This window comes from Trachurus japonicus, chromosome 17 (assembly GCF_045865225.1).
Source record: "Trachurus japonicus isolate A0001 chromosome 17, Traja_1.0".
In the NCBI taxonomy this organism is placed as follows: domain Eukaryota; kingdom Metazoa; phylum Chordata; class Actinopteri; order Carangiformes; family Carangidae; genus Trachurus; species Trachurus japonicus.
The window spans coordinates 2,227,308-2,252,456 of NC_140923.1; the positions used below are offsets into that span (position 1 = coordinate 2,227,308).

Genomic DNA, 25,149 nt, shown 5'->3' on the forward strand with positions numbered 1-25,149 from the left:
CCAAACAGAATTTCTTTCGGATCGAGCCGAATCCGATCAGAATCTTCCAATTGACGTGTTTACATTACACATTTTTATTCGGATCAGCCCTTTATTCCGAATATATGTGTACATGTAAACGCACCTAGTGATTCTGATTTTCCGATCCCTCAAATTTTTAATCTGATTAAGAAATTTTGCACATGTAAACATAGCTATTATCAGTGTGAGAGAAGAACAAGTGGAAACATGAGACAACAACTATTTCAAACGTCCTTCATTCATCACATCAAAGTCAATGATTCAAGTTCTGAGTGAAGATCAATCAGGTTCAGTTGTGAATCAAAGATCTCAGATCTACAACAGTAACAGTCAGTGAACTGACCTCAGAGTCTCCAGTCGACAGTCGGGACTCTCCAGAAAACCACTCAGATCCTTCACTGCTGAATCCTGCAGGTTCTTGTTGTTGGTCAGGTCCAGGTGTCTCAGGTGTCTCAGGTGGGAGGGGTTGGACTTCAGAGCTGAGCCCAGAGAAGAACAGCTGATCTCTGACAAACTGCAGCCCCTCAATCTGAATAAAGAATAAAAGCAGTGAGTAGAGGACAAAGCTCCTTGTTGACAGCGTTGATGACCTTGTTGTCATGTGACCATGAGCTGAAGCTTCCTTCCTGTGGAGCCCAGTGCTGATGTTCATGAGCCTCAGTGTCTCCACAGTGGGATCATCAAACCAACACTGTTCTCTTAGCTACAGGACTTTAACCTGACCTCTCACACTGGGAAGCTGCTTTGACCTTTGACCCTGAACCAAGCAAAGAGGGAAAACTCAGATCTACATCACATCTGCTCAGCTTCAGCTACAGAGGCTGATCCAGCTGTTCTGTTAGCAGCTTCATCTGAGAGCAGCTCATCATCATCATCATCATCATCATCATCATCATCATCATCATCATCATCATCATCATCATCATCATCATCATCACCACCACCACCACACTGACCTCTGAGTGACCTCTGGCCCCTGAAACTCCAACAGGTCCATTCAGTGAACTCACCTCAGAGTCTCCAGTCGACAGTTTGGACTCTCCAGTCCAGCACACAGAACCTTCACTGATGAGTCACTCAGGATGTTTCTACTCAGGTCCAGTTCTGTCAGGTGGGAGGGGTTGGACTTCAGAGCCGAGGCCACGACTTCACACCAAGTCTCTGAGAGTCGACACTCAGCAAGTCTGTGAAGAGAGAAAATATGAAACGTGTCAGAATGAAATGAGATGAAAGCTGCAGTAAAAACACAGTTGATGCATCTGATGACAGGACGAGATGATGTGATGAACATCTGAGCTTCAGCTCATCTTCTCTCAGTTTGATCTTCATCACTCTCACAGCTGCAGCTTCAGTCTGAGGCTTTGGGTCGTGTTGTGTCGTATCATGCTGTGCTGTCCCTCTCTGTCTGAAGGCTGTTTGAGGCTCTGCATCGATCGATCGATCCACAGCTGATCCCTGATCAGTTTTGGCTGCAGGTCCAAACTGATCAGTGACAGGTGGTTGTTGATGATCTTTATTCTTCAGGCTGTTCTGGTGCCTCGTGCACTGAGCTGGAGATTAAAGTAGCTCAGTGACTCTGATCACACTGAGCCCCTCCCTCTCCTGTTCAGGGGGTGATGTTGATGTTTATGATGTTAAAGTAAATATTTGTATTACTTTCATATATTTATGTGTAATTTATATATAATTAACATTAAATTATAAAGCCCATCACTGTGTGTCTGGTCTCTCTTCCACCACGTGGAGGCAGAGCTACTCTACAGGTGATCGTTCATGCTGATCTACCAGTCACATATTATTATTGTGGATCAGCTGATTGTGATCTCAGTGCAGCAGCTGTGGGTTTGAACCATTGATCTCTGATTTGAATCATTGATCTCTGATCAGACTGACTGAACCAATACAACAGCAGGAGAAGTTAAGCCCAGCTGTTATCCTGGTTGGGAGCAGTCGACCTGCTAGACTTGTAGTCAAGACCGCCAAAACCGAGACCGAGACACCACCAAGACCAGAGAGTATCAAGACCAAGACAAGACCAAGACTAGTCCAGCTCAAGACCACGACCGAGACCAAAAAAAACCAAAAACTAATTACATCATATTTTTCTATTTCGCTTGAGTTGTAGAACATAAGCACCATACTGGGTTCAGCTGCTTAGTATAAATATGAGATTGTGTTATTTCAACTACAGGCAGGTTGAAAACTCCCCTCACCTACCAATTCATGAAGACATCCTTAACCTCTTCATGCAGAGGCCATTTTTGGCAATTTCCGCCTGTTTTTGTATCACTGCAATTAAAGCTTTATAACCACAGAAGTACTAATCCCACAACTATGGTTTATGGCTTAAATGAAAGACAACCTTTGTCCCTTTACATCTATATGTATAAAATATTGAATTGAGTCATTCCATAAAAAAATGGGCTTCTGAAATAACTTTTTTTTTTGGAAAAAAAAAAAAACGAGTTTGAAATTTTTGGTGAAAAGGTGATATATCAAAATCCTAATTATAAAACAGGTTGAATTTTACATATATGGTTCACACACTCCCTGTCCACATGTGTACCAAATTTTAGGTTGATATGTAAAACTACTGAGGCACTATAGAGTTTTTCCAAACAGTGTCCCTTGGCGATGTACAGTGTGCAAAACCTGTCCAAAATTGTCCAATTTGGCTAAAATGCACACTGCAAGATTTTAGTGAGATTTTTTTTTTTTCCAACAGATAACCTATTGGGGCCAATCACATACTTGATGGCTTTTAGGAACACCAGTTACATAAGTAAAATGCCATTTGAAAATTTAATTTATGGGGATGAATATTTAGTGTCCAAAACCCATCCAAACATGAATTTACCTATTTTCGCCTGTATTATATTGTTATTTTCCTTTATAACTCCAGAAGTAAACATCCCACAACCATCAGTGATGGCTTAAATTAACAAGGACATTTGAAATAGTTAATTTGTCTTTTATTATTATTTTAATTAAACTTGGGGCAGTAAAAACTCACTTTTTGTGTCGACTTGTATTGCTTACATGTTGACACTAGGGGGAGAGGGAACCACAGGAACCAGCTGGGTGCAGGCTTAAGCTTTGCCCAATCAGGGATCATTATATATCAGGTCACACCTTAGAGTCTCTGCTATTGGACCAAAAAGTTTTCACCCCCGTGACTTTGATTGACAGGCGATGCCAGCTGCGCAAAGCGGATGCGCAGTCTGACGGAGAATGCGAGTAGTAATAGAACTGCGGAGTTACGTAACACGCTGTGGATTATCTGGTCACGATGGATAAAATCGATCAATGGATTATTTTCGAGCACATGTTCAGCTTTTAAAAAAGGGTAAGCTTGTAATTTTATTCAGTGTTTTAGTGGGTCTATGATTCACAAATGTCCGTCTTTTTCGGCACTCGAAAATGACTTCCGGGTTTGTTTGTGTTGAGTGAGCAGGCTTGTTTAAACCTTTAATGGGGTAAAAACTGCATTTTTGTGCTTTGCTTTTGTTTATATGACAGTATACGATTTTTTGGTGGTGAAAGAAGAGGTGTACAGATGGTACATATATGTTTAAATCACCTTCGTTGTTGACGTGACGTCGCTTGTGGGCTGCCGTAGTCTGATATTGTTTGAGACATTTTCAGTGGCTGTGAAAAAACCGTAGCACCTAGAAACTTCATTTTTTTTTCTACATGTTGCCGAAAGTGTCCTTAAAAGGTCTGTGGTGGAGTTTTCATTACAGCATGCCTACTTTTCGTTATATTAAGGACGCCGTTCATGTGTTATTGATTTGGGACGCCGGCGTCCCAACCACTAGGGGGCCTGCGTGAACAGGTTAACCCACCCACTGCTCGACTCCCATCCAGACGTCCTATCTGGAAGAACACTCCACCAGCTGACTTCACCACCCAATCAGCCTGGAAAAAGGAGTGGGCATCCAAGGAGGTCCCTAATAAACACCTGGTGTTAGACCCTACGAAACAGGTCCCCGGCACCGACCTCCCAAGGAGACAGTGGTCAACCCTCAACAGGTTCAGGACTGGACATGGCCCGTGCTTGGCCAGCCTTCACAAATGGGGCAGCAGCCCTAGCCCACTGTGCTCTCGTGGGGAGGAGCAGACCATGGAACACATGGTGTGCGCTGATCTATTTAGTACACTTTCTAATGAACATTGTATTTGTATATTGTCTCTGGATTTTTATTGTGTGTTGTGGAGTGACACCAAAATAAAGCTTATCTATCTACCTATCTATCTATCATCATTGAAGCCTGCCCTCTCCAACGACTGAGAGGAGGACTGGTCACCCTCCACACAGCAAATCAGGAGGCAACTGCTTGGCTGAAAGACTTTGCATTCGCTAAATAAAAACTACAGCGAAGCTCAAACATTTTCCCCGATAATACCTCCATATTCAAGGGGCAGGACAGTCGAGAGAGAGACAGGAAATGGGAGGCAGAAGGGGGGGCGGGGGCTGGGGGGCAACACGCAGATGCGGGATTCGAACCGGGGCCGCCTGCAGTGAGGACTATAGCCAAAACACATGGGGCGGGTGCTCTACGAACTGAGCTAAACACAGCCCCCAATAATTGTATTGATCATGTCTGGACTCACCCAGCCTTCCTGCAGTTCCTCACAGCTGGGATCAGTCTCCGTCGTCCCTCTGGTGATGTCTTGTAACTGTTCAAGTTCAGCTGATCCAGAACCTGCTCTGACATCTGCAGCATGTAGGCCAGAGCTGAACACTGGATCTCAGAGAGTTTCTGCTTTGATCTGTTCTTTGACTCCAGGAACTGTTGGATCTCCTGATGAACTGACTGGTCCTTCATCTCCGTCAGACAGTGGAAGATGTTGATGCTTCTGTCAGGAGAGATTTTAACACTCTTCATCTCCTTGAGGTTGTTGATGGTTGTCTGGATGGTTTCTGGACTGTTGTCTGTCTGACCCAGCAGACCTCCTAACAGCCTCTGGTTGGACTCCAGAGAGAGGCCATGAAGGAAGCGAACAAACAGGTCCAGGTGACCGTTTTTATTTTTGAGGGATTTCTGCATGGCGCTCTGCAGGAAGTCATTTGGTGGTGAAGGACTGTTATTGATCCATGGATCACTGTTGAAGACTGATGGATGACTGTTATTGATCCGCTGATGACTGTTATCAATCAACAGATGACTGTTGTTGGTCAATGGATGACTGTTATTGATCCAAGGATCACTGTTGAAGACTGATGAATGACTGTTGTTGATAGAAGGATAACTGTTAAAGACTGATGGATAACTGTTATTGATCCACTGATGACTGTTATCAATCAACAGATGACTGTTGTTGGTCAATGGATGACTGTTATTGATCCAATGTTCACTGTTTTTGATCGATGGATGACTGTTATTGACAGAAGGATCACTGTTAAAGACTGATGGATGACTGTTGTTGATCCGCTGATGACTGTTGTTGGTCAATGGATGACTGTTATTGATCCATGGATCACTGTTGAAGACTGATGGATGACTGTTATCAATCAACAGATGACTGTTGTTGGTCAATGGATGACTGTTATTGATTCGGGCATTAGTACTCGCATTGAATCCATCAGAGGAAGGCACTGTGGTCTTCTCTTTCTCTTCGTAGTCTTTTCCCAGGAAGTTCTTGAGGACCTGTGTGTTCCTGTTGGTGAAACAGTGGAACATGTAGACTGCAGCCAGAAACTCCTGAACACTCAGATGAACAAAGCAGTAGACTGTTTTCTGGAAGATCACACTCTCTCTTTTGAAGATCTCAGTACAGAGTCCTGAGTTCACCAAGGCCTCTGTGACATCCAGACCACACTGCTCCAGGTCTTCTTGGTAGAACATGATGTTTCCTTCCTCCAGCTGTTCAAACGCCAGCCTCCCCAGCTTCAGAAGAACTTCCCTGTCGGCCTCCGTCAGCTCCTGTGGACTCGTCTCATGTCCTTCACCGTACTTGTTCTTCTTCCTCTTTGTCTGGACCAGCAGGAAGTGTGAGAACAGGTCCGTCGTGGTCTTGGGCAGCTCTCCTCTCTGGTCTGTGGTCAACATGTGCTCCAGAACTGTAGCACTGATCCAGCAGAAGACTGGGACTTGACACATGATGTGGAGGGTCCTGGACGTCTGGATGTGTGAGATGATTCTTCTGGACAGATCTTCATCACTGGACCTCCTCCTGAAGTACTCCTCCATCTGGGCGTCAGTGAAGCCTCGGACCTCTGTTACCCTGTCGACACATGTAGGAGGGATCTGATTGGCCGCTGCAGGTCTGGAGGTGATCCAGACCAGAGCTGAGGGAAGCAGATTCCCCCGGATGAGGTTTGTCAGCAGCACGTTGACTGATGACGTCTGTGTGACATCAGACACAACCTCCCTGTTGTTGAAGTCCAGTGACAGTCGGCTTTCATCCAGGCCGTCAAAGATGAAGAGAAGTTTACAGACAGCCAGCTGCTCTGCTGTGACCTTCTGTAATGTTGGATGGAAAACATGGAGCAGCCTGAGAAGACTCAACCGCTGATCTCTGATCAGGTTCAGCTCCCTGAACGAAAGCAGAACCAGCAGACTGACATCTTGGTTCTCCAAGCCCTCGGCCCAGTCCAGAGTGAACTTCTGCACAGAGAAGGTTTTTCCAACGCCAGCGACGCCGTTGGTCAGAACCACTCTGATGGGTCTCTGTTGGACAGGTGAGACCGTAGAGATGTCCTCTCTCTGTTGGACAGGTGAGACCGTAGAGACGTCCTCTCTCTGTTGGACAGGTGAGACCATAGAGACGTCCTCTCTCTGGTGGACGGGTGAGACCGTAAAGACGTCCTCTCTCTGTTGGACAGGTGAGACCGTAGAGACGTCCTCTCTCTGTTGGACAGGTGAGAGCGTAGAGACATCATCTCTCTGTTGGACAGGTAAGTCTTTAAAGATGTCGTTGCACCTGATTGGAGTGTCATGGAGGGTCTTCTTCTTGGACGTTGTCTCCAGCTGTCTCACCTCATGTTGGGTATTAACCTCTTCACTCTGTCCCTCTGTGATGTAGAGCTCAGTGTAGATCCTGTTGAGGAGGGTTCCACTTCTTGTTCCACTTCCTGTTCCCTCAGTTCCTTCAGTCACTCGTTCACATCTGCTCCTCAGACTGATCTTATGTTGATCTAAAACCTCCTGCAGACCACCATCTGCTGAGAGAGAAGAGACAGAGTCAGACTGAAGACAGAGAGTCTGACAATCTGATCAGATTATTTTCATCAGCTACAGAAAAACTACAGACAACAAAGAGAAGGTTTGAATCATCATCTGAAATGTCAGTGCTGTGTGATGGAACAAGGACTCTGGAGAAAACAACAAATGACCACATCAGCAGACAGATGTTCAGTTTCACTTTGTCCACAGCTGCTCTGATTGGCTGTCTGCAGCTCACCTCTGGTTCTAGGTCTTTTTCCACACTGGGGACAGGAGGGGGGTCCTGAAGAACCAGACTGGTCCCAGTCTGAGGTGAAGCACTGTCTGCAGAACCAGTGTCCACAGCTGGTGGAGACTGGATCCTTCAGGACGTCCTGACAGAGACCACAGCAGGACAGCTGCTGGTCCACAGAGACACCACTCCTCTTCCTCCTGTCAAGACATTTCTGGATCAACAACATGTCACAGTCACAGCTCCACTGGCTGCTGTTGCTGCAGCAACGTCCACTGACTGAGGCTGAAGACACAGGAACATGAGGACGCTGTGCTTCATCTGACAGAAGTGTTGGAGAGGAGAAGACTGTCCACGGTCTGGAAGACTCTCCTGCAGACCCTCTCCACAACGTACTGATCAGCCACAGCAGCTCCTTCAGCAATAGACTGATATACCCACACCGCACTACAGAGAGACTCAGGAAATCATTCCTGCCTGTTGCTACCAGCTGTCTGTTCTATCTGATTTTATTCTGCTTTTATTTTTTAGTAACAATATTTTATGTATCTTTGTATAACTCACTTTGTGCAGATTTCTCTTACTATACCATTCAGGTGTATGTAAAAAAAATCCCTCCGGCGATAAATAAAGATATTCTGAATTTGAATCAGTCTGATGGTGTGTGTGTGTGTGTGTGTGTGTGTGTGTGTGTGTGTGTGTCTGTGTGTCTGTGTGTCTGTTTCTGTGTGATGGATCTGGTTCCTGGTTTCTCTCTGTTTCCTTCACATGAGTCTAATGACTGAATCATCTTCAGCTCAGTTTACAGTAGAAACCGTCTCTTACTGTGACTCTGAAGGTCCAGGTCCAGTTCTGAACCAAAGAGGTTGTTCTATGGACCGGTCACTCCCCATGGACTGACAGATGGATCCAGGTCCAGGTCCAGGTCCAGGTCCAGGTCCAGGTCCAGGTCCAGATCTGAACCACCAAGGTTGTTCCATGGACTGGTCACTCCTCATGGACTGACAGATGGATCCAGGTCCAGATCTGAACCACCAAGGTTGTTCCATGGACTGGTCACTCCTCATGGACTGACAGATGGATCCAGGTCCAGGTCCAGGTCCAGGTCCAGGTCTGAACCAAAGAGGTTGTTCTATGGACCGGTCACTCCCCATGGACTGACAGATGGATCCAGGTCCAGGTCCAGGTGCAGGTCCAGGTCCAGGTCTGAACCAAAGAGGTTGTTCTATGGACCGGTCACTCTTCATGGACTGACAGATGGATCCAGGTCCAGGTCCAGGTCCAGGTCCAGGTCCAGGTCCAGGTCCAGGTCTGAACCAAAGAGGTTCTTCTCTGGATCGGTCACTCTTCATGGACTGACAGATGGATCCTGGAGACTCTGCTCTCAGTCTGCAAACACAAACATGTTTTTATTCACATCACATTGATCACTGATCAGTTCTCTGATCACAGATGCATTGTGGGAAGTCTCCAGCACCACACACTGTAGTGAAGGATGGAAGCAACACAGCAGCATCAGAGACAACAGTGGAGAGTCGGTCATTAACTGTGTCCAGTGTCCAGCTGCTGAACATCTGTCTCACATCAGCTCTACACAGGATCACACTAAGGCTGACCCCGAATAGTTGTTGATTCAACTGCCAATCTGCTGTCGAATTGTTGCAAAATGTGGTTCTGACAAAAAGATTGTACCATTCTGACTATGTGGGGGGGCTCACTGCTGCTGAACATCTGGTTTTACATGGAATGTCATTGTTTTCTAATAATATATCAGACAAGAGATTCTTTTCATACCTATGTATGTCTTGATGGTGTTTCTGCCTTTTTCAGAAGTGTCACTAGGTGTTGGTGAGACGTGTCTTTTCAGCTGCTGTTTAACCGTTGGAACATGTCATGGTATGAAACGAATCTCTTGTCTGATGTATGAGAAAGACAAGCTATAAGAATACACACTGACACTGCTCAACATCTGGATCTACCTGGAGACCAGTCGTCCCCCTACAGCCCAGGGAAGAGACACATGAAGACAAGACAACAGGAGCACACACATGTCTGCTCTTCAGGTTTGTATCAGGTCTCTTACTGTGAGTCTGGAGGTCCAGGTCCAGGACTGTAGTCTGGAGGATCTCCTTTGGACCGGTCCCTCTTCATGGACAGACAGATGGATCCTGGAGACTCTGGTCCGTCCTCCTCTTCCTCCACATTAACACTCATCTTCAGGACTTCAGTCAGTCTGAGAGGGAAACCAGAAACACACACAGTCTGATCACCTGTCACACCCAGATACACTGAGGACAAACTATCATCACTATATTACAGTTGTTGACCTCCTTTCACATTAAATCCATGTTTATCCAGTCACCACGACCTTTGACCTTTGACCTCTAAAGTTTGATTCAGAACAAACACTGACTTGAGTTCAGGTCGATGTTTGTTCTGAATCTGAAGAAGTTGTGTCGAGGTGAAACAATAATAATTATAATAATAATAATAAAGTTGTGTTAACACTTACTTGTCTCAGACACTCCTCCTTCTGCTCCGTTCATTCTGAAATAGTTTCTGAACTGTTTCACTTTCTTCTTCTCCCTCTGCTCATTGTTCAGTTTTACTAAGTGTGTAGTGGCAGAGAGAGGAAGTCTCTTTATACAGCAGGATGGCGCCACCTGCTGGGGAACCCCTGGTAGTACACCTGTATGGAGAGACGAAACCTGACACACACACACACACACACACACACACACACACACACACACACACACAGAATCAAGACACTAAGTTCAGTCTCATGACAACTATAATGACCTTTGACCTCTAAAGTTTTCTCAGACCATCGTTTAGTTCAAGTCGATGTTTGTTCTGAGTTAGAAGAAGTCGTGTCGAGGTGAAACTGAGACAATGTGCTGACGTCTGTAGGACTACGTCTGACTCTTCTTCCCTCCTCAGTCCACACAGACAGACTCACTCTCTGATGCTTCAACAACAACAACAACGATAATGATAATAATAATAATGTTGTGTTAAAACTCACTTGTCTGAAACTTCAGTTTCTCTCCTTCTGCTCTGTTGATTCTAAAATGGCGTTCAAGCTTTTTTACTTTCACTTCCTTCTCTGCGTTTACAGGAAATCACCTGACTCAGTGAGGGTGTTTTACAGTTTGAAGTTCATTGTGACAAAGAGACAGGAAGTCACATGGTGCAGTACAACGACCTGTCAGTACCTGTATGGACAGATGAAACCTGACACCAGGTATAAACAGTGAGTTTAGATCTAGGAGTGGTAGATTTAAAGACACAGCAGCAGCAGCAGCAGCGGCAGCAGCAGCTTTAAAGGATTAAGAATAGCTCATCTAAATGTACATATAATGTTTAAAAAATAAAATACAGTATATTTTAGAAACTATTCTAGAGTGGGATTTTCACATCAGAAACACATTTGAATACTACAGTAAAGAACACCTTACTAATGACGGGTATAATGTTTAGAGAAGGTCAGAGAGGATCCAGGAACAGTGGGAGTGGAAGTAATATGGTTTCAACTTCTACCACCTCATCACTTTTATTGTGACACAGACTACAGGAAAAACTTTTATTGTGACACAGACTACAGGAAAAACTTTTATTGTGACACAAACAACAGGAAATACTTTTATTTGTGACATGAACTACTTGACTTGACTTTATTAAGTCAACTTGGTGCTATACAAATCAATACACCAACAAAACACCACCAGGGGGAGACAAGCTTTCATACTAAAACATTGTAAAGTTTACATAAATTCAATGTTTTTATAGCTTTCATGTTGATGGATTTTTTTAAGAGACTTAATATATTGTTTGGCTTCATTTTCAAAAATAATAAAGAGTGGTTTTGGATGAGTGTAACGACATTTATGAATATGCCATTTGGCTAACTGTATAATAAGATTGATGATATAATATTGTTTTTCTTTTGCAGATGGATTCTCAGTGAAGCCAAACAATATACAGTATGTTCAAACCACAGGAGAAAAACAGGTTCAATCAAAAAAGAAATCAGGATGCAAATATCTTCCCATAATTTTGGAAAGACAAATACAAATGAAAAATATCTTCAGAGTGTTCTACAGAGAAAGCAGTTTAAATCTACCGGTATATCTTTTTTAATCGTTGTAAAAATAAAAGTAAAACTTTAGATGGGTACATTTTGTGAATTATTTTAAAAGATACTTCTATTAATTATATATCTAGCAGGTAAGTTCCAGATCTCTTTCCAGTTAAGGTTATTAATAATAATAAGTTATTCCATATGATGAACTACTTTTATTGTGGTACAGGAAGTTCTTTTATTGTGGCGGTCTGCCCTCAGCTGGTCCATGGGGAGAACTGCAGTGTTGTAACATCCCAACAGTGTTTCTTTAATTTCATTCTCAAAACCTGAACACAATATTCCACAGTAACACTTTATCATAAAAGTTCACGTCTCTGTGCATCGTGTAAATATTCCTGAAGAGGAGTTTCCATAGTTCCGGTTCAGCTGCTGCAGCGCGGGGAGCTTAATGAGTGAAACACAGCAACAGTCAGTGTGGTGGGTCCAAACTGCTGCTGTTGTGATGCTCTCTCTGTAGCTGCTGAGCTAGCAGCACTTTAACCCTCATTTATTCTGCATCAAACCGCGAGTTCACGGAACAACGGAGCTTTATGAACTTTTACTGAGTTTTACCGCCGAGTTTTATTGTCAGAAACGGACGTGACATCAGTTAAATATGACGACGTTCCTCATTAGCATAATCGCGGGTAAGTGTGTGCGTGTGCATGTGCGTGTGCATGTGTGTGTGTGTGTGTGTGTGTGTGTGTGCTGACTGTGCTGCTTCCACAGGTGTGTTTCAGTGTGAGAGTTTTTTTTTCCCAATTGCTAAAACACAATTTTGCAAACTAGTATTCATCAAACTCACACACCCAAACTGCAAATGACCTCATATATCCTGCAAAATGAAGCTCTGCAACCAAAACTATATATAGCATTACCAAAATCAAACTGTTGCACCAAGCAGCACACACTTCACTCATATTACTGGATTTTTAACTAACCAGCTACAAACTGTTGGGCAGAATGAAAAGCACTCTCATCTCTAGTAGCTTTGCCATGACACTAACATAGTTCAAATTGTAGAGAATTCTTCAGATTGTTCACATGCACAGAAACATTTGCAGATATACACATAGCCTACTGTTGTTGATTTTTTTCTTTCTTTCACCCAACAAGTTAGTGCAACATATGCACAGCAGATATATTTACATTGGAGTGAACAAAACAGTCAACTGTGTGGAATATTTTGGCTGAAAACATTAGAAATAGTAAAAGCCTGAGTGAGTTTAAAAGAAAGTTGAAACAACAGATGTTTGATTTGTACAGGAGGGAAGATGGGGGTGGTTAAATAAAATAGAATAAATAAATAAATATAGGACAAATGTAGGACTGTTGAGGGAGTTTGCGTTGTTTGTTTGTGTGCTTGTTTTTTACTTATTTATTTCTCCAGTGCAGCCTCCACCCAGCTGATCCCACACAGCTGCAGCTCCTCCTGGACCTGAAGCTCCAGTGCAGCCTCCGAGGTCTCAGCTGGTGCAGCAGGTAGCGTTCAGGACTAGTAGGGATGGAGCGACGACTGGTATCGAGGTCAAACTCTGTCAACAGTTTACACGGTAGCAGTTCACCGTCTGTGTGTAAATTAATCTCTTTATCTGGTAAAACCTGGTTTTACCTCATATTCTCGGAGCAAATAAAAAAAAACCATGAAACATGTTTTTGTAACAATTGTTTTAAAATTGTTACTGTAATGAAACACAAATTAATGAAATAATACAATATGAAAGTCAGGGTTTCCCCCAGATAGTTGTTTTCTCCAGTGCAGGGTTCAAGGTCTCAGCTGGTGCAGCAGGTAGCGTTCAGGACTAGTAGGGATGGAGCGACGACTGGTATCGAGGTCAAACTCTGTCAACAGTTTACACGGTAGCAGTTGCCGTCTGTGTGTAAACAGGGTATCCGCGGGGTCTTGAAAAGTATTAAAAGGTGATAAATCAATTTGGGGAAAATTAAGACCCTTAAAAAGTATTACAGGAAAAAGTATTTTCACGACTTTATAAAGTCTTAAATTTTGAAGGTATTTTTTCTGAATTCGCTGTCCAAGAGCCCTTAAACAACATTGTAAAAGTGTGTGAATTTATTCATTTTATGAAAAAACAAAGATGAAGCAGTACATAAAAAAAGAATATAAGATTGTTGTTTTTGTTTTTTGAGAGTGGAGCAATGTTTTTTTTTTTTATAAACTTTGCCTTATCCCAGCCTATTTTGAATTATGTAGCATCATAGTGGTCTACCATATCACAAATTAAAACTGCATGTTACGTTAAAAGTGTCACTGATGTAAATGGTTACAGCTTGAAGTGGCGGTGAGGTGTATATAAATATTGAGAAGCTCTTGAAAATGTCTTCAAAAGGTATTAGAATTAACTTCAAGATTCCTGTATATACCCTGGTAAATTAATCTCTTTATCTGGGTGGATAATTATCAGGATTAGGGCTGCAACTAACCATTATTTTGGTTGGCTCATGTATGTATTATTTTTTCGATAAGTCGATTAGTCACGATTATTTTGGCTGCATCTATTTCGACTGTGGTTTTACCTCATATTCTCGGAGCAAATAAAAAAAAACCATGAAACATGTTTTTGTAACAATTGTTTTAAAATTGTTACTGTAATGAAACACAAATTAATGAAATAATACAATATGAAAGTCAGGGTTTCCCCCAGAAAACTAGTTTTTCTGTGACGTGGGGCCAGACCCCAACCACTCATATTATCATAACCATGTGTTATCATTAGACATTTATTCAACATATTCAAACACCAGCTATTACAATAATAATAATAATACACACTGACACACAATAACACACTGATACACAATAATACACACTAATACACACTAACACAATAATACACTAAGACACACTGACACAGTAACACACACTAACACACTAATACACAATAATACACACTGACACACTAACACACTAATACACAATAATACACACTGACACAGTAACACACTAATACACACTAACACACTAATACACAATAATACACACTAACACACTAACTCACTAACACACAATAATACACTAATACACACTGACACAGTAACACACACTAATACACACTAACAGCTCCTACACTAACACACACTAACGCACACTAACACACACTAACACACATTAACACACACTAACAACAGCTCCTACACTAATACACACTAACACACACTTATACACACTAACACACTAATATACACTAACACACTAATACACAATAATACACACTAAGACACTAATACACAAAATACACACTAACAACTCCTACACTAACACACACACTGACACACACTAATACACACTAACACACACTGACACACTAACACACTAATACACACTAACACATACTGACACACACTGACACACTAATACACACTAACAGTAATACACACTAACACACTAATACACACTGACACACACTGACACACTAATAGACACTAACAGTAATACACACTAACACACTAATACACACTAACACACACTTACAGTCCCTACACTAATACACACTGACACACATAAATACACACTAACACACACTGACAGCTCCTACACTAATACACACTACGTAATACACACTAACACACATAATACACACTAACACACACTGACAGCTCCTACACTAATACACACTACGTAATACACACTAACACACATAATACACACTAACACACACTAATTATCACACTGAATCACAAAACCGAACGCTCACAAGCCAAGAGTGTGACGAGCGGCTGGAGTCGTTGCCTTGGAAACCCGCTGAGTGATACGAACGGCAGCTAAGTGACGTTAGTAAATATTGCAGCACCAGTTGTAAGAGTGAAAAGCCGCGCGGCGCCAAACGGTGGCGACAGCAGCAGCGACATCACGGCAGCTGCACCTGCTGCCAGAGACTCCACTGCAGACTGAGGTGAGTGGACAAATAATGTTTGTGATGATGATCATTGTGATGCTAGCGACGTGACTGAAGCTAACGTGTCTCGTAGCTGCAGAGTCACCCGCTGCCTAACGTTAGCTAAGGCGCCGAGAGTCATGGATGCTGCCATAGTTGACCCTTTGTCAAGTCCCGCTCTCCACGGTTACTGTTGCTAGGTAGGACAAACAGTGGTCACGGAAGGGTTAACTCCTATTGGAAACCATTGAAAATGACGCAGATTTAAATTTTTGTAAGGAAATTTTGAATTAACTTAGACAGGACGTGGCTAAAGAGCGATTGCACGGGCATTACATGACTAACGAAAAGTGGGGAAAAATCATTGTTTTGGTCACTCACTAGCTAGTAACGGCGCTAGATAATGTTAGCTACAAGCTAACGCTTAATCTCCGCCAATCTCCTGTTTCTCCTCGTAAAACTTCACGAAGTTCAAAAGACATTAGCAACGGTAACATTACGTTTGCTAGATAACTTTGAAGGTTAAAGTAATATATACATTAGGGATGGGCATTTCGAATAATTTTCTAATCGAGTATCCTAACCTTGTCGTACCCGGGTAACCGAATACTGTAATAAAAAATAAAATGACGTCATGTCTGACGGACAGAGCGCAGCCGGTGCATAAATGCTCTCTGTCCGTCAGACAGTCGCATAACTGACACACAGCGTCGTCAGACTAAATATCAGGTGGATAATAAGAGTAGAGATGGAGTTTAAGATGCACATCTGCCCCATATGTGCATCTTAAACTCCAGTCTCTACTCTTATTATCCACCTGATATTTAGTCTGACGACGCTGTGTCAGTCGGGGAATAAATGCGCTGCATGTGCGCTGAGCGGCTGCCTCGGAGGAGAAAACTTTTTTTTCTTTCTTTTTTTTTTTTTTATCATTAGCGGTGCTTATTTATTAGTCCAGACTGCATTTTGGTGCCTTCGGTCCTCTCTGCCTCGCATCGTCTCAGGAAATAACTGGGAAGGTTTCAGAATGTTTGTAAACAAGCATATTTTCTAACAGACTTGATGTTCCTGTCGTCTCCCTCCCGACGGTTTACGCCAAGGGAACCACCACAGATTATTGTAAAAGGTTTGAAAGTCCGAGGCTCGATCCAAAAACACTTTTACACAGCAGAAAATCACGTTGCTTGATCCGAAACTGTTTAACACGACAAAAAGCCGAACCATGGCATGATGATGTAGTTTGATCTGACACTAGACTGCGCTCTAACGTGCCGTTTTTTTAATCCTAGGTTAACCGGATAATAAATTCATAACCGAGTAGCAGATTGCCTACTCGGGTACCCGGGTACTCGGGTAACCGTGCACATCCCTAATATACATTAGTTTATTGATGTCTTGGGTTTGGGGAATGGGATACAAATGATTCCGGGAATACGTTCCGGATATCGTGCGTCGCTATTGCAGGTACCTCAGACACACATTTTAGCCATATTGAAAAATGAAGTAGTTTTTGCCGAAAAAATTGCTGTCTGCCTATCTCATAGGGTTTCATCCCAGGGTTGTCCAACCTTGAACAACGTGACATAGGGAGAAGCGCTCTGATTGGTGGAACTAAATTGGTCATCAGTGGCCTGCAGAGAGCGGCATAAGAGGAATGGTGGTGAGGAAAGAACAGGAATAAACAACTATTGATGATGTAGACAATGTTTTCTGTTTATTTACAGTTCATTAGGAAGTGATAAATTGAGACTTTTCACATATACTCACCTGTATTACCTGTTTACAATACAAGTGTATGTTACGATATTTTGTATTTGATATTGATAGAAATGTATTAGAACGAATGTAAACATTTAAATAATTTTGACTCTTGAAGAATCTTGCGAAGAGATTGAACACTGTGTCCAGTTTCTTAATTTACATCTCCCTTTCTTTAGGGATACAACATCCGAGCAGAGTTGGTTAGTGCCAGACACAGTTTTTTTCTACTTGTTAAAAACACACTGTAAAAAATTTATATAGAGCGTACACTTAAATAGTGTTTTATCTTCAGACAGGACTTACTGTAGGCAGTGGAAATATGCTGTTAGTTTGCCTCCATTCACAGCCGTTTATCTCTTGTATCTCTGTCCAACAGTATTCACCGACCATCCTGACACTGGAGCTGAACTGAGATCAGATCCTGTCTTTGTCAACGAGACACGGTCACACCCACATAAACAACAGAAGTGACGAGGAGCAATGGGCTGGTAGTCAAGCTCTGGTCAAGCCAGCTTCCCAAGACAGTAGCGCTCCACGGTCAACAGGGGGCAGCATTTACAAGCTGCAATATTGATCCCATATGAGACAGATGGCAGTTTAAATCAGATGTAAGGAGAGATACTGCTTCCACTTAGGTAGTATTTGTTTGTTTTTTCTTTCTTTTACAAGTAAAGTAGCGCTTGCCTTGCTTGCCCTGACCACAAAGTCAGAACTGAGCTGTTTTCAGACACTTCACACACACATCAAAGAACCAACTGTCATCACATGTTATACAGCTTTTCATCCAGTGCAGTAATGTGAACAAAACCTTTGCACATGTGAAGTGTCACATGTTGTTTTTTTAAGTTAGAGGTACTGGTGGAGTCTGTGTCACATGACTGATGTCAGGTGAGGACAGGTGGTGTCATCACTGCTGTTCATGTTGCCTCCGTCTCCGTCTCACAGGTTCAGAGGGTTTTCATCAAACCCGTGGCCCAGCTCTTCTTCCTGGACTCGGAGGCCGGAGCTCAGATCACGCTGCACTGGGCCCTGCAATAGTTTTATTTACTTACATTTGGCGCTTTTCCACTGGCACGGCACGGCCCGCTTTTTTTGCTTTCCCACTAGCCCTAGTACCTGGTACCAGGTACCATTTTTAGTACCTCCTCGGCCCTGGTTCCAAGCGAGCCGAAGCGATACTAAAACGTGATGTCAGCCGACTGCCTTCCACTGATTGGACAGAGCTGTGTGGGCACTGAAGAGCTGTGTGGGCCCCCCCCCCCCGCCACACACACACACACACACACACACACAAATACACACACACACACACGCACACACACACACACACACACACACACACACACACACATGCCAGTGTGAACGCATGATGGATAAAGCGCAGCGCTGTCCGCGGTGGGTTTTTTTTTTTTTGCCTTTTTAGTTCTTGATCCCTGCGCTGAAAAAATCTATTGGCTGCTGTAGTTTTGTCTCCATGGCCAATGTTTCGACCTGGAGGTTTTCATCAGGGCAAAAGAACAAAACAAAGTGACGGAGTTTAAATAGATGCGGGTGGCGAGTTGATGCGGTGTCCACACACCCGGGCTGGTTTATGTGACATGCGAGGACCTGTCGGCGCAGGAGCGAGTGGAGCGTGGATGCAAGCCAATCTCCTTCAACCATGCACGGAAAAGGGGAATGATAAGAAAAATGTTTCTAATTTATTAAGAAACAATGCCCAGGTCAGCAATGCATGCCAAGAAACATGTCATTCATTTATCCCCTCCAGTCAACACAGTTGGACACACACAACTCAACTGACGTGTAAATGTAAATAAGTGTTTCAATAGTACTTTTACGATACACGTTTATATCGATAACGTCTGGAAAACCACCTCATGAGAGCGTAAAAATGTTTTTGCGATATTTGAGACTTTTTTTCAAAGTTAAGGTGTCTCCAACCTGTTTTTACCAGAATCTCACGCGCACAGACCAGAACCATACCGCTTGATACAATGAATTTTGGACAAACAATGAAGCGAAAAAAAACAACTAAAACAACTCTCTGTAACGACCTTTACTGTTATAATGTTTAAGTAGCCTAATGATTAAGTTTAAGTTCTGCGATTTCAGACTGTCTGTGAACGCATGGCCCTATGTGGTGATGAGGTGAGGTGAGGGGCAGGAGAGAGAGAGCGGTGTCTGTGTGAAATGAGAAGGGCAGACATGAGACAAGTGGACAGGTTCGTTGTTATTGTTTTGGTGTAGTTACGGCCGACAGTAACTGGTTTTGAGTAATACAATGCATGTTTGAGAGTCGCTCGTCGTCCTTTTAACGTCCGGTCGGACGCTACATTAATTAATTAATTAATTTTGCATATTTATATTTTTCCAAAATGATTTGGCGACCCCCAGAAATCATCTCGCGACCCCAACTGGGGTCGGGACCCCAAGGTTGAGAATGGCTGCTCTATAAGGTAGGACTTCCTCCACCTGCTAGCTAACTGCTCACTTTTTCAGTACTTGCACTTGTGTGGGTTTTGATATGAGTGATGAACAGTGATGGGAATAACGGCGTTACTTTTTTCATTAACGAGTAATCAAAAAAGTTACTGTTTCCCCCGTTACAACGGAGTTACCGTTGCAACATTACTTGACTCAAGAAGTCCATCAGAAAATAATACACCCACTTAAAGCCCCTGTACAGACTTTTAATTTAGTGTTGATTTTGGCTGCCCCATGTGGACGAAAGTGGCGGAATGAAAACTGCATTTCCCACTGTCATGAAGACATTTGTCTGGCCGGCGCGTGTAGATTTTTATTGGAAACGTCGGAAAGAAGACGGGACTTGCATTTTTTTTTTTTTTTTAGCAGCGTAATGTATCTATTGGTCTGGTTTGGTCAGTGGTCCGACCGGACCATGCCTTCCAGAGGTCTAGAATTAGACCACTTAGAAATAGCATATCTTCACACTAGTAGGGAGGTTAAGCGACTTTTGACTTCAAGTCATGATGCAAAGGTTTCCTTTGGCATGGAAGTACCTTAGGGTCATACAAATAAATCTATCCTAAGACACAAGTGAGATCACACTTTGTATCCGAAATAAACACGTTTTTAAAATGCCTTTTTTTAATTGAGAAAACGCATGCTAAAAGCACATTCCATTTAGAATGCCCATATAAACTACAATGTTTTCAGCTCCTGGATGTGATCTACAGCTTATTTGTAATATGACTGCAATATTTCAGGATTGTTTCTCAGTTTGAATGATGAACAGGGATCTAATGCTTTTAATCTGTAGGGCGGACTCGCATAAGAAGCCTAAAGTCCAGTCATGACATTGCATTATGGCTAATTTGAAATAAGAAATAAAGATACTGTAACATCATGAGATAGATAAGATGAGCATTAACAAGCATTCACAAAAGTAAAAATCTACCAAAATAATGAAGCTTACCAGTTTCTCAGCATTACTCTAAGAGAGGATCTTAGCCAGCTATACTGCACAGGTGAAATAAGTCAGTCCTAATCATATGCTTTATGTGGGAGCTGCAAACCTAAACTTCCCTATATGTACATAAAAGCTGAACATTGCTTACTAAGGGCGCTCTAGACTAAAATTTGTTAGTTTACTTTAGGAGCACAATGTAAAATGTTTTCAGTATCAGGTTATATAAGCCTTAAATAATGTACAGGGTCCAATGTGACCCATTATTTACATTTGAGAACAGTAAAAACATGTTTCCTTTGACTTTAAGTTGACTTCTAATATGACCCAGAATGGGTCATACATGTAAATTCAACTTTTTTACATCAACATACACAAGCAGTAACTAGTTATAGGTAGGCCTATATTTTGACCAACACAATATTTGACTAATTGGTCTTTCCTGCCACCACTGTGATATGAATGACATATTATTATTTAACTACTTGTAGGCTATATTTGTTGCACTCTGTCTGATGTTCAACAAATCAGTATCAGTATAGTTTTACTACTGTTTTTACATTAATAAAACCCAATATCCTGTCACACAAGCAGCTGCATGTTGTCTCAGAAGCTGTAGATCACATCCAGGAGCTGAAGGCATCAGGGGATCTGCATGAGTTTATATGGACATTCTAAATGGAATGTGCTTTTAACATGCGTTTTCTCAATTAAAAAAAGGCATTTTAAAAACGTGTTTATTTCGGATACAAAGTGTGATCTCACTTGTGTCTTAGGATAGATTTATTTGTATGACCCTAAGGTACTTCCATGCCAAAGGGGACCTTTGCATCATGACTTGAAGTCAAAGGCCTATTTTGGGGGCTTAACCTCCCTACTACACTGATGAGCTCATTTGCTGTTGTAGGTAACAGAGACACATCAGCAGAAACCAGAGACTTTTGCGTATCCAGTTAAAAGCTCCGTACAGGGGCTCTAAGTGTAGGACGTCATAATTTTCGGTTCATCAACTGGTCCAACTCTAACCAACTCGCTCAGTATCGCTCCACGCGGACAGGCTGTATCACGCCGCCTATCCACTGTGTGGAAGAGGCGGAGGGATACAGCGCGTCACAGAGCCTGTCTGCGTGGAGGGATACGGAGTGAGTTGGTTGGTTCCAGATAAACAGGAGTTAAGGCCTTTGCACACCGAGTCCGTTTTTTTCGTCCGAAAGTGCCGCACGTCAAAAAATAAATTCGACCTCATGTTTTGTCGATCATGTTTACACAATGAGTCCCGAACTTTTGTCTGTCATTAAAGTTTTCGGAACAGGTTAATTTCTCGACAAGTGAGAGAACCACAAAGTGCATCACTGCGTGACGGTTCTCCCTCTCCGAAATTTGGAACAAAAAATAAAAACGCATGTGAATAAAATGCAATGGACTCAGTGTGCAAGGAGCCTGGGCGTAACGTTTTTTGTTGGATGACGGATATGAAAAACGCATGCGAAAAAAACCGACTCAGTGTGCAAAGACGTTTAGGGAGGGAAGTCCAAGTAATTTGACATATTTGAGCATTTGATTAAAAAAAAAAAGTAAAGCAAGTTACTTTCCTTGTAATTCATTACTTTTATCATGTATTATCTCAGTTACTTATTGGGGAAAGTAACTAGTAACTATAACTAATACATTTTTCAAAGTAATGTGCCCAACAGTGGTGATGAACATGCTTACTTTTTTAGCATTTTTTTCTTCCCACAGGTGGAAACAATGCATGACTTTGAAGCTGCAAATTCAGACGAGCTTGAGCTGAAGAGAGGCGACGTGGTGCTGGTGATTCCAACTGCCTCAGCAGAGGATCAGGTGAGCAGAGCAGTGACGTGTTTAACCCTTCAGAGTCCACGGATTTTCTTCTGTATTTCTCTTGCCTGGTATTTTTGTGTATTAATCCTTGTAAAACCTCAGCCCTGTAATTCACAATCAGGTCATTGACGTCCTTTTTTTCCAAGACAACCTGGGCTTTCAGAATATTCATTCTAAACAAAAAAAAGGGAAAATAAATTCAACTATATTTGTTCGAAACACACAGAAAACTATTATTATTAGGAGAAAAAGAATAACTATGATACAAAATATATCATTTACATTATTTACAAGACTGCCCCACTCGTCTGACATGAAAACAACGGGTCTCATTCATGAAACGTTAGTAAATCTGTGTGTAGATTTGCACATAAAAGTCCACGCTACTAAAACTCTACTCCGGATTCATGAACGGTGCGGGAAACTCAGATTTTGTGTGTGAGATCATGAACACCAACCCATCGTAAACTAACAGCACGCCCCCGGTGATCAGCAATTAGCATAGATCTCCGCCTGTGAAACGCCATATAAGGAGATCCTGACCACCATATAAGGAGGTAGGTGCATCCTGTTCACCTGCGGCCATGACACAAACAAGTCATTTTGAGTGACATGGATTCCAGAAAAAATAGTTAGTAGTGGTGACTGGGATAGGTGAATCAAAGGCGTGGAGGAAAGTAACAGATGTAGTGAATTAAGTATCCCCGGATTTAACCCTCTATTGCATGAAATACTAACGCATGGTAAAAAATGTTTTGCATCTTTTTATTACTTAAAATAGTCTAAATAACAGAAATATTAAGAAAAATCTTAAATTGTTTTTAAAGGGGGGGTCGTTCGTAAATTGTTGCCATATGGCAACAATATGCAATCGTGGAAAGTCCCATAAAATCAACATTTTTGACCAAAAACTAATTCTATTTAAAGCAACACTCAACAAATCTATCTCATACTCAACCAAAACAAACAAACAAACATTTATACAGTAAAAACATAGTATAATTTCAACAGTTATCTAAAATGTCTGAGAACTTGGAACCTGGAACCCGTCTCAATGAAGTACATTCAATCACTCATTTTATTTCATTTCATTCAGTTATCCAGAAGATATAAGTGCAAGTCAATTTAGACAATATAGAGTACAGTTACAATTTACCTTTAATCACAAAACATAAAAAAATATAATGTTTTTATGCAAACATAGTCTCAGCGTAGGTTCATGCTATGTAAGTCAATGGGACTCCATTACGTTGAATGCACCAGGAATTTTCCATATTTGATTACTGTTGCCATATGGCAACAAATGTATTACAAAAATACTATTACATCAAAACTGAATTAAACGTTAAAAAAATAAAGTTTACTTTCCCCAGATAGTGATTTCAATTTTTTATTTGATGAAAATTTTCCAAAATTCTGAATAAAAGACTCTTCGGGAGCCCCACACAATGATGTTTACATGTCAAATGTCCATGAGCAAAAGGGACTGGCAAACAGGATATCCTGCTCATTTGACCTCATAAATTGTATGTCCTTCAAAGTAAAACCCCCTTTTCACACCTAACTGTAAAAACAAAAACAAAAATCATAGCTTTTTAGAAAAATTAAGATAAGTACAGTAGCTGTTGCCATATGGCAACACTATGCAATAGAACCATTTAAGAAGTAAAGCCAGAATAGTTTGTCCAGAGATAGACGTGAAAGAGTAAAACAATACCCCTGCCATCGTATACAATGGAACCAACCTCAGAGGGTTAATTTCAGTCATTTTCATTCAGTCCAGTAAAGTTTTTAGAAAGAGGGATGGTCTGACAGTGAATAAAGGTGATAATGGTGCTTGTGGTTGCTGTCTTTGCAGGATGCTGGCTGGCTCACCGGGTTCAAGGAGAGTGACTGGTTAACCCTTGGATCTGGTGCTCCAAAAGGACTTTTCCCAGAAAACTTTATCCAGCGTTTGGAGTAAGAAGCCTCTTCATATGGCAGATAAAGAAAAATGAAATGCAGTCCAGTCAGCATGTAGCCCGCCCCCACCCCCTCGAGACAAACCAGTGGTCTCCTGCAGCTGTATGCTGGGCAACACGAGGCTTTTGGTAGAAACGACTCTACCGAAACTCTACCAAAGTCAAGTCATGGTGATACATAGTAGTACTACTCCAAGCAGAAGTGCAAATTATTAAGCATGTTATAGTAGAGTCAACCTTTCCTCAAACTGAGATGTGTTTTTTTGAGCAGAAAAATATGAAGTATGGTTAATTTGGAATGTTGAAATCTCCACATACACCTACAAAAGCAGGAAATGTTATTCTAGAGAAAACTTAATGAACATTAAGAGAAACTGAATCTTTTTTCTTTTGCACCAAGTGTGTCGTACTGATTTTGTTGCTCTGCTGTGAAGTTTACCAAAATCTGTAGTGCTGTGATCTAATTTAATGTTTTTGAGTGTATCATGAAACTTTTGAGTTAAGTCATGTCATTGCTATTACCTTTGAACTACTGTTGTTGTACTTCTGTATAATGGTTGAGTGTGTGGTGAAATTTCTTTGGCATATGTGGCAGTTAATGAAGTTATTGAAAAGTGTTGCTGTGTTTTCACCAAAAGAATAGTGAGATTTATTATACAAGCTCTGGCCGACAGTCAGTGCACATCCAGCATGAAATTCTCAGATCATTTCTTGAAT

General features: G+C 41.9%; 1 protein-coding gene and 1 long non-coding RNA gene across 7 annotated transcripts in view; one reads left to right on the forward strand and one right to left on the reverse strand.

Moving 5' to 3' along the window:
• The window catches only part of LOC146969719 (NACHT, LRR and PYD domains-containing protein 14-like), a 64,944-nt gene that overhangs the window by 20,678 nt on the left and 19,117 nt on the right, over positions 1-25,149 (reverse strand). For all 5 annotated transcript variants that reach the window (XM_085804881.1, XM_085804880.1, XM_085804879.1 and 2 more), the window contains exon 9: positions 365-550. In XM_085804881.1, coding sequence (XP_085661007.1) covers positions 365-550 — 186 coding nt within the window. The remainder of the gene's footprint in view (positions 1-364; positions 551-25,149) is intronic.
• LOC146969720 (uncharacterized) overlaps positions 8,259-25,149 on the forward strand; it is a 35,910-nt gene continuing 19,019 nt past the window's right edge. Inside the window, exons 1-2 of one of the 2 annotated variants that reach the window (XR_015038069.1) lie at positions 8,259-8,341; positions 8,510-8,689. This is a non-coding gene — a long non-coding RNA (uncharacterized LOC146969720). Of the gene's footprint in view, positions 8,342-8,489; positions 8,690-25,149 lie in introns of those variants that run through there. The other variant, XR_015038070.1, reaches the window with a different exon arrangement.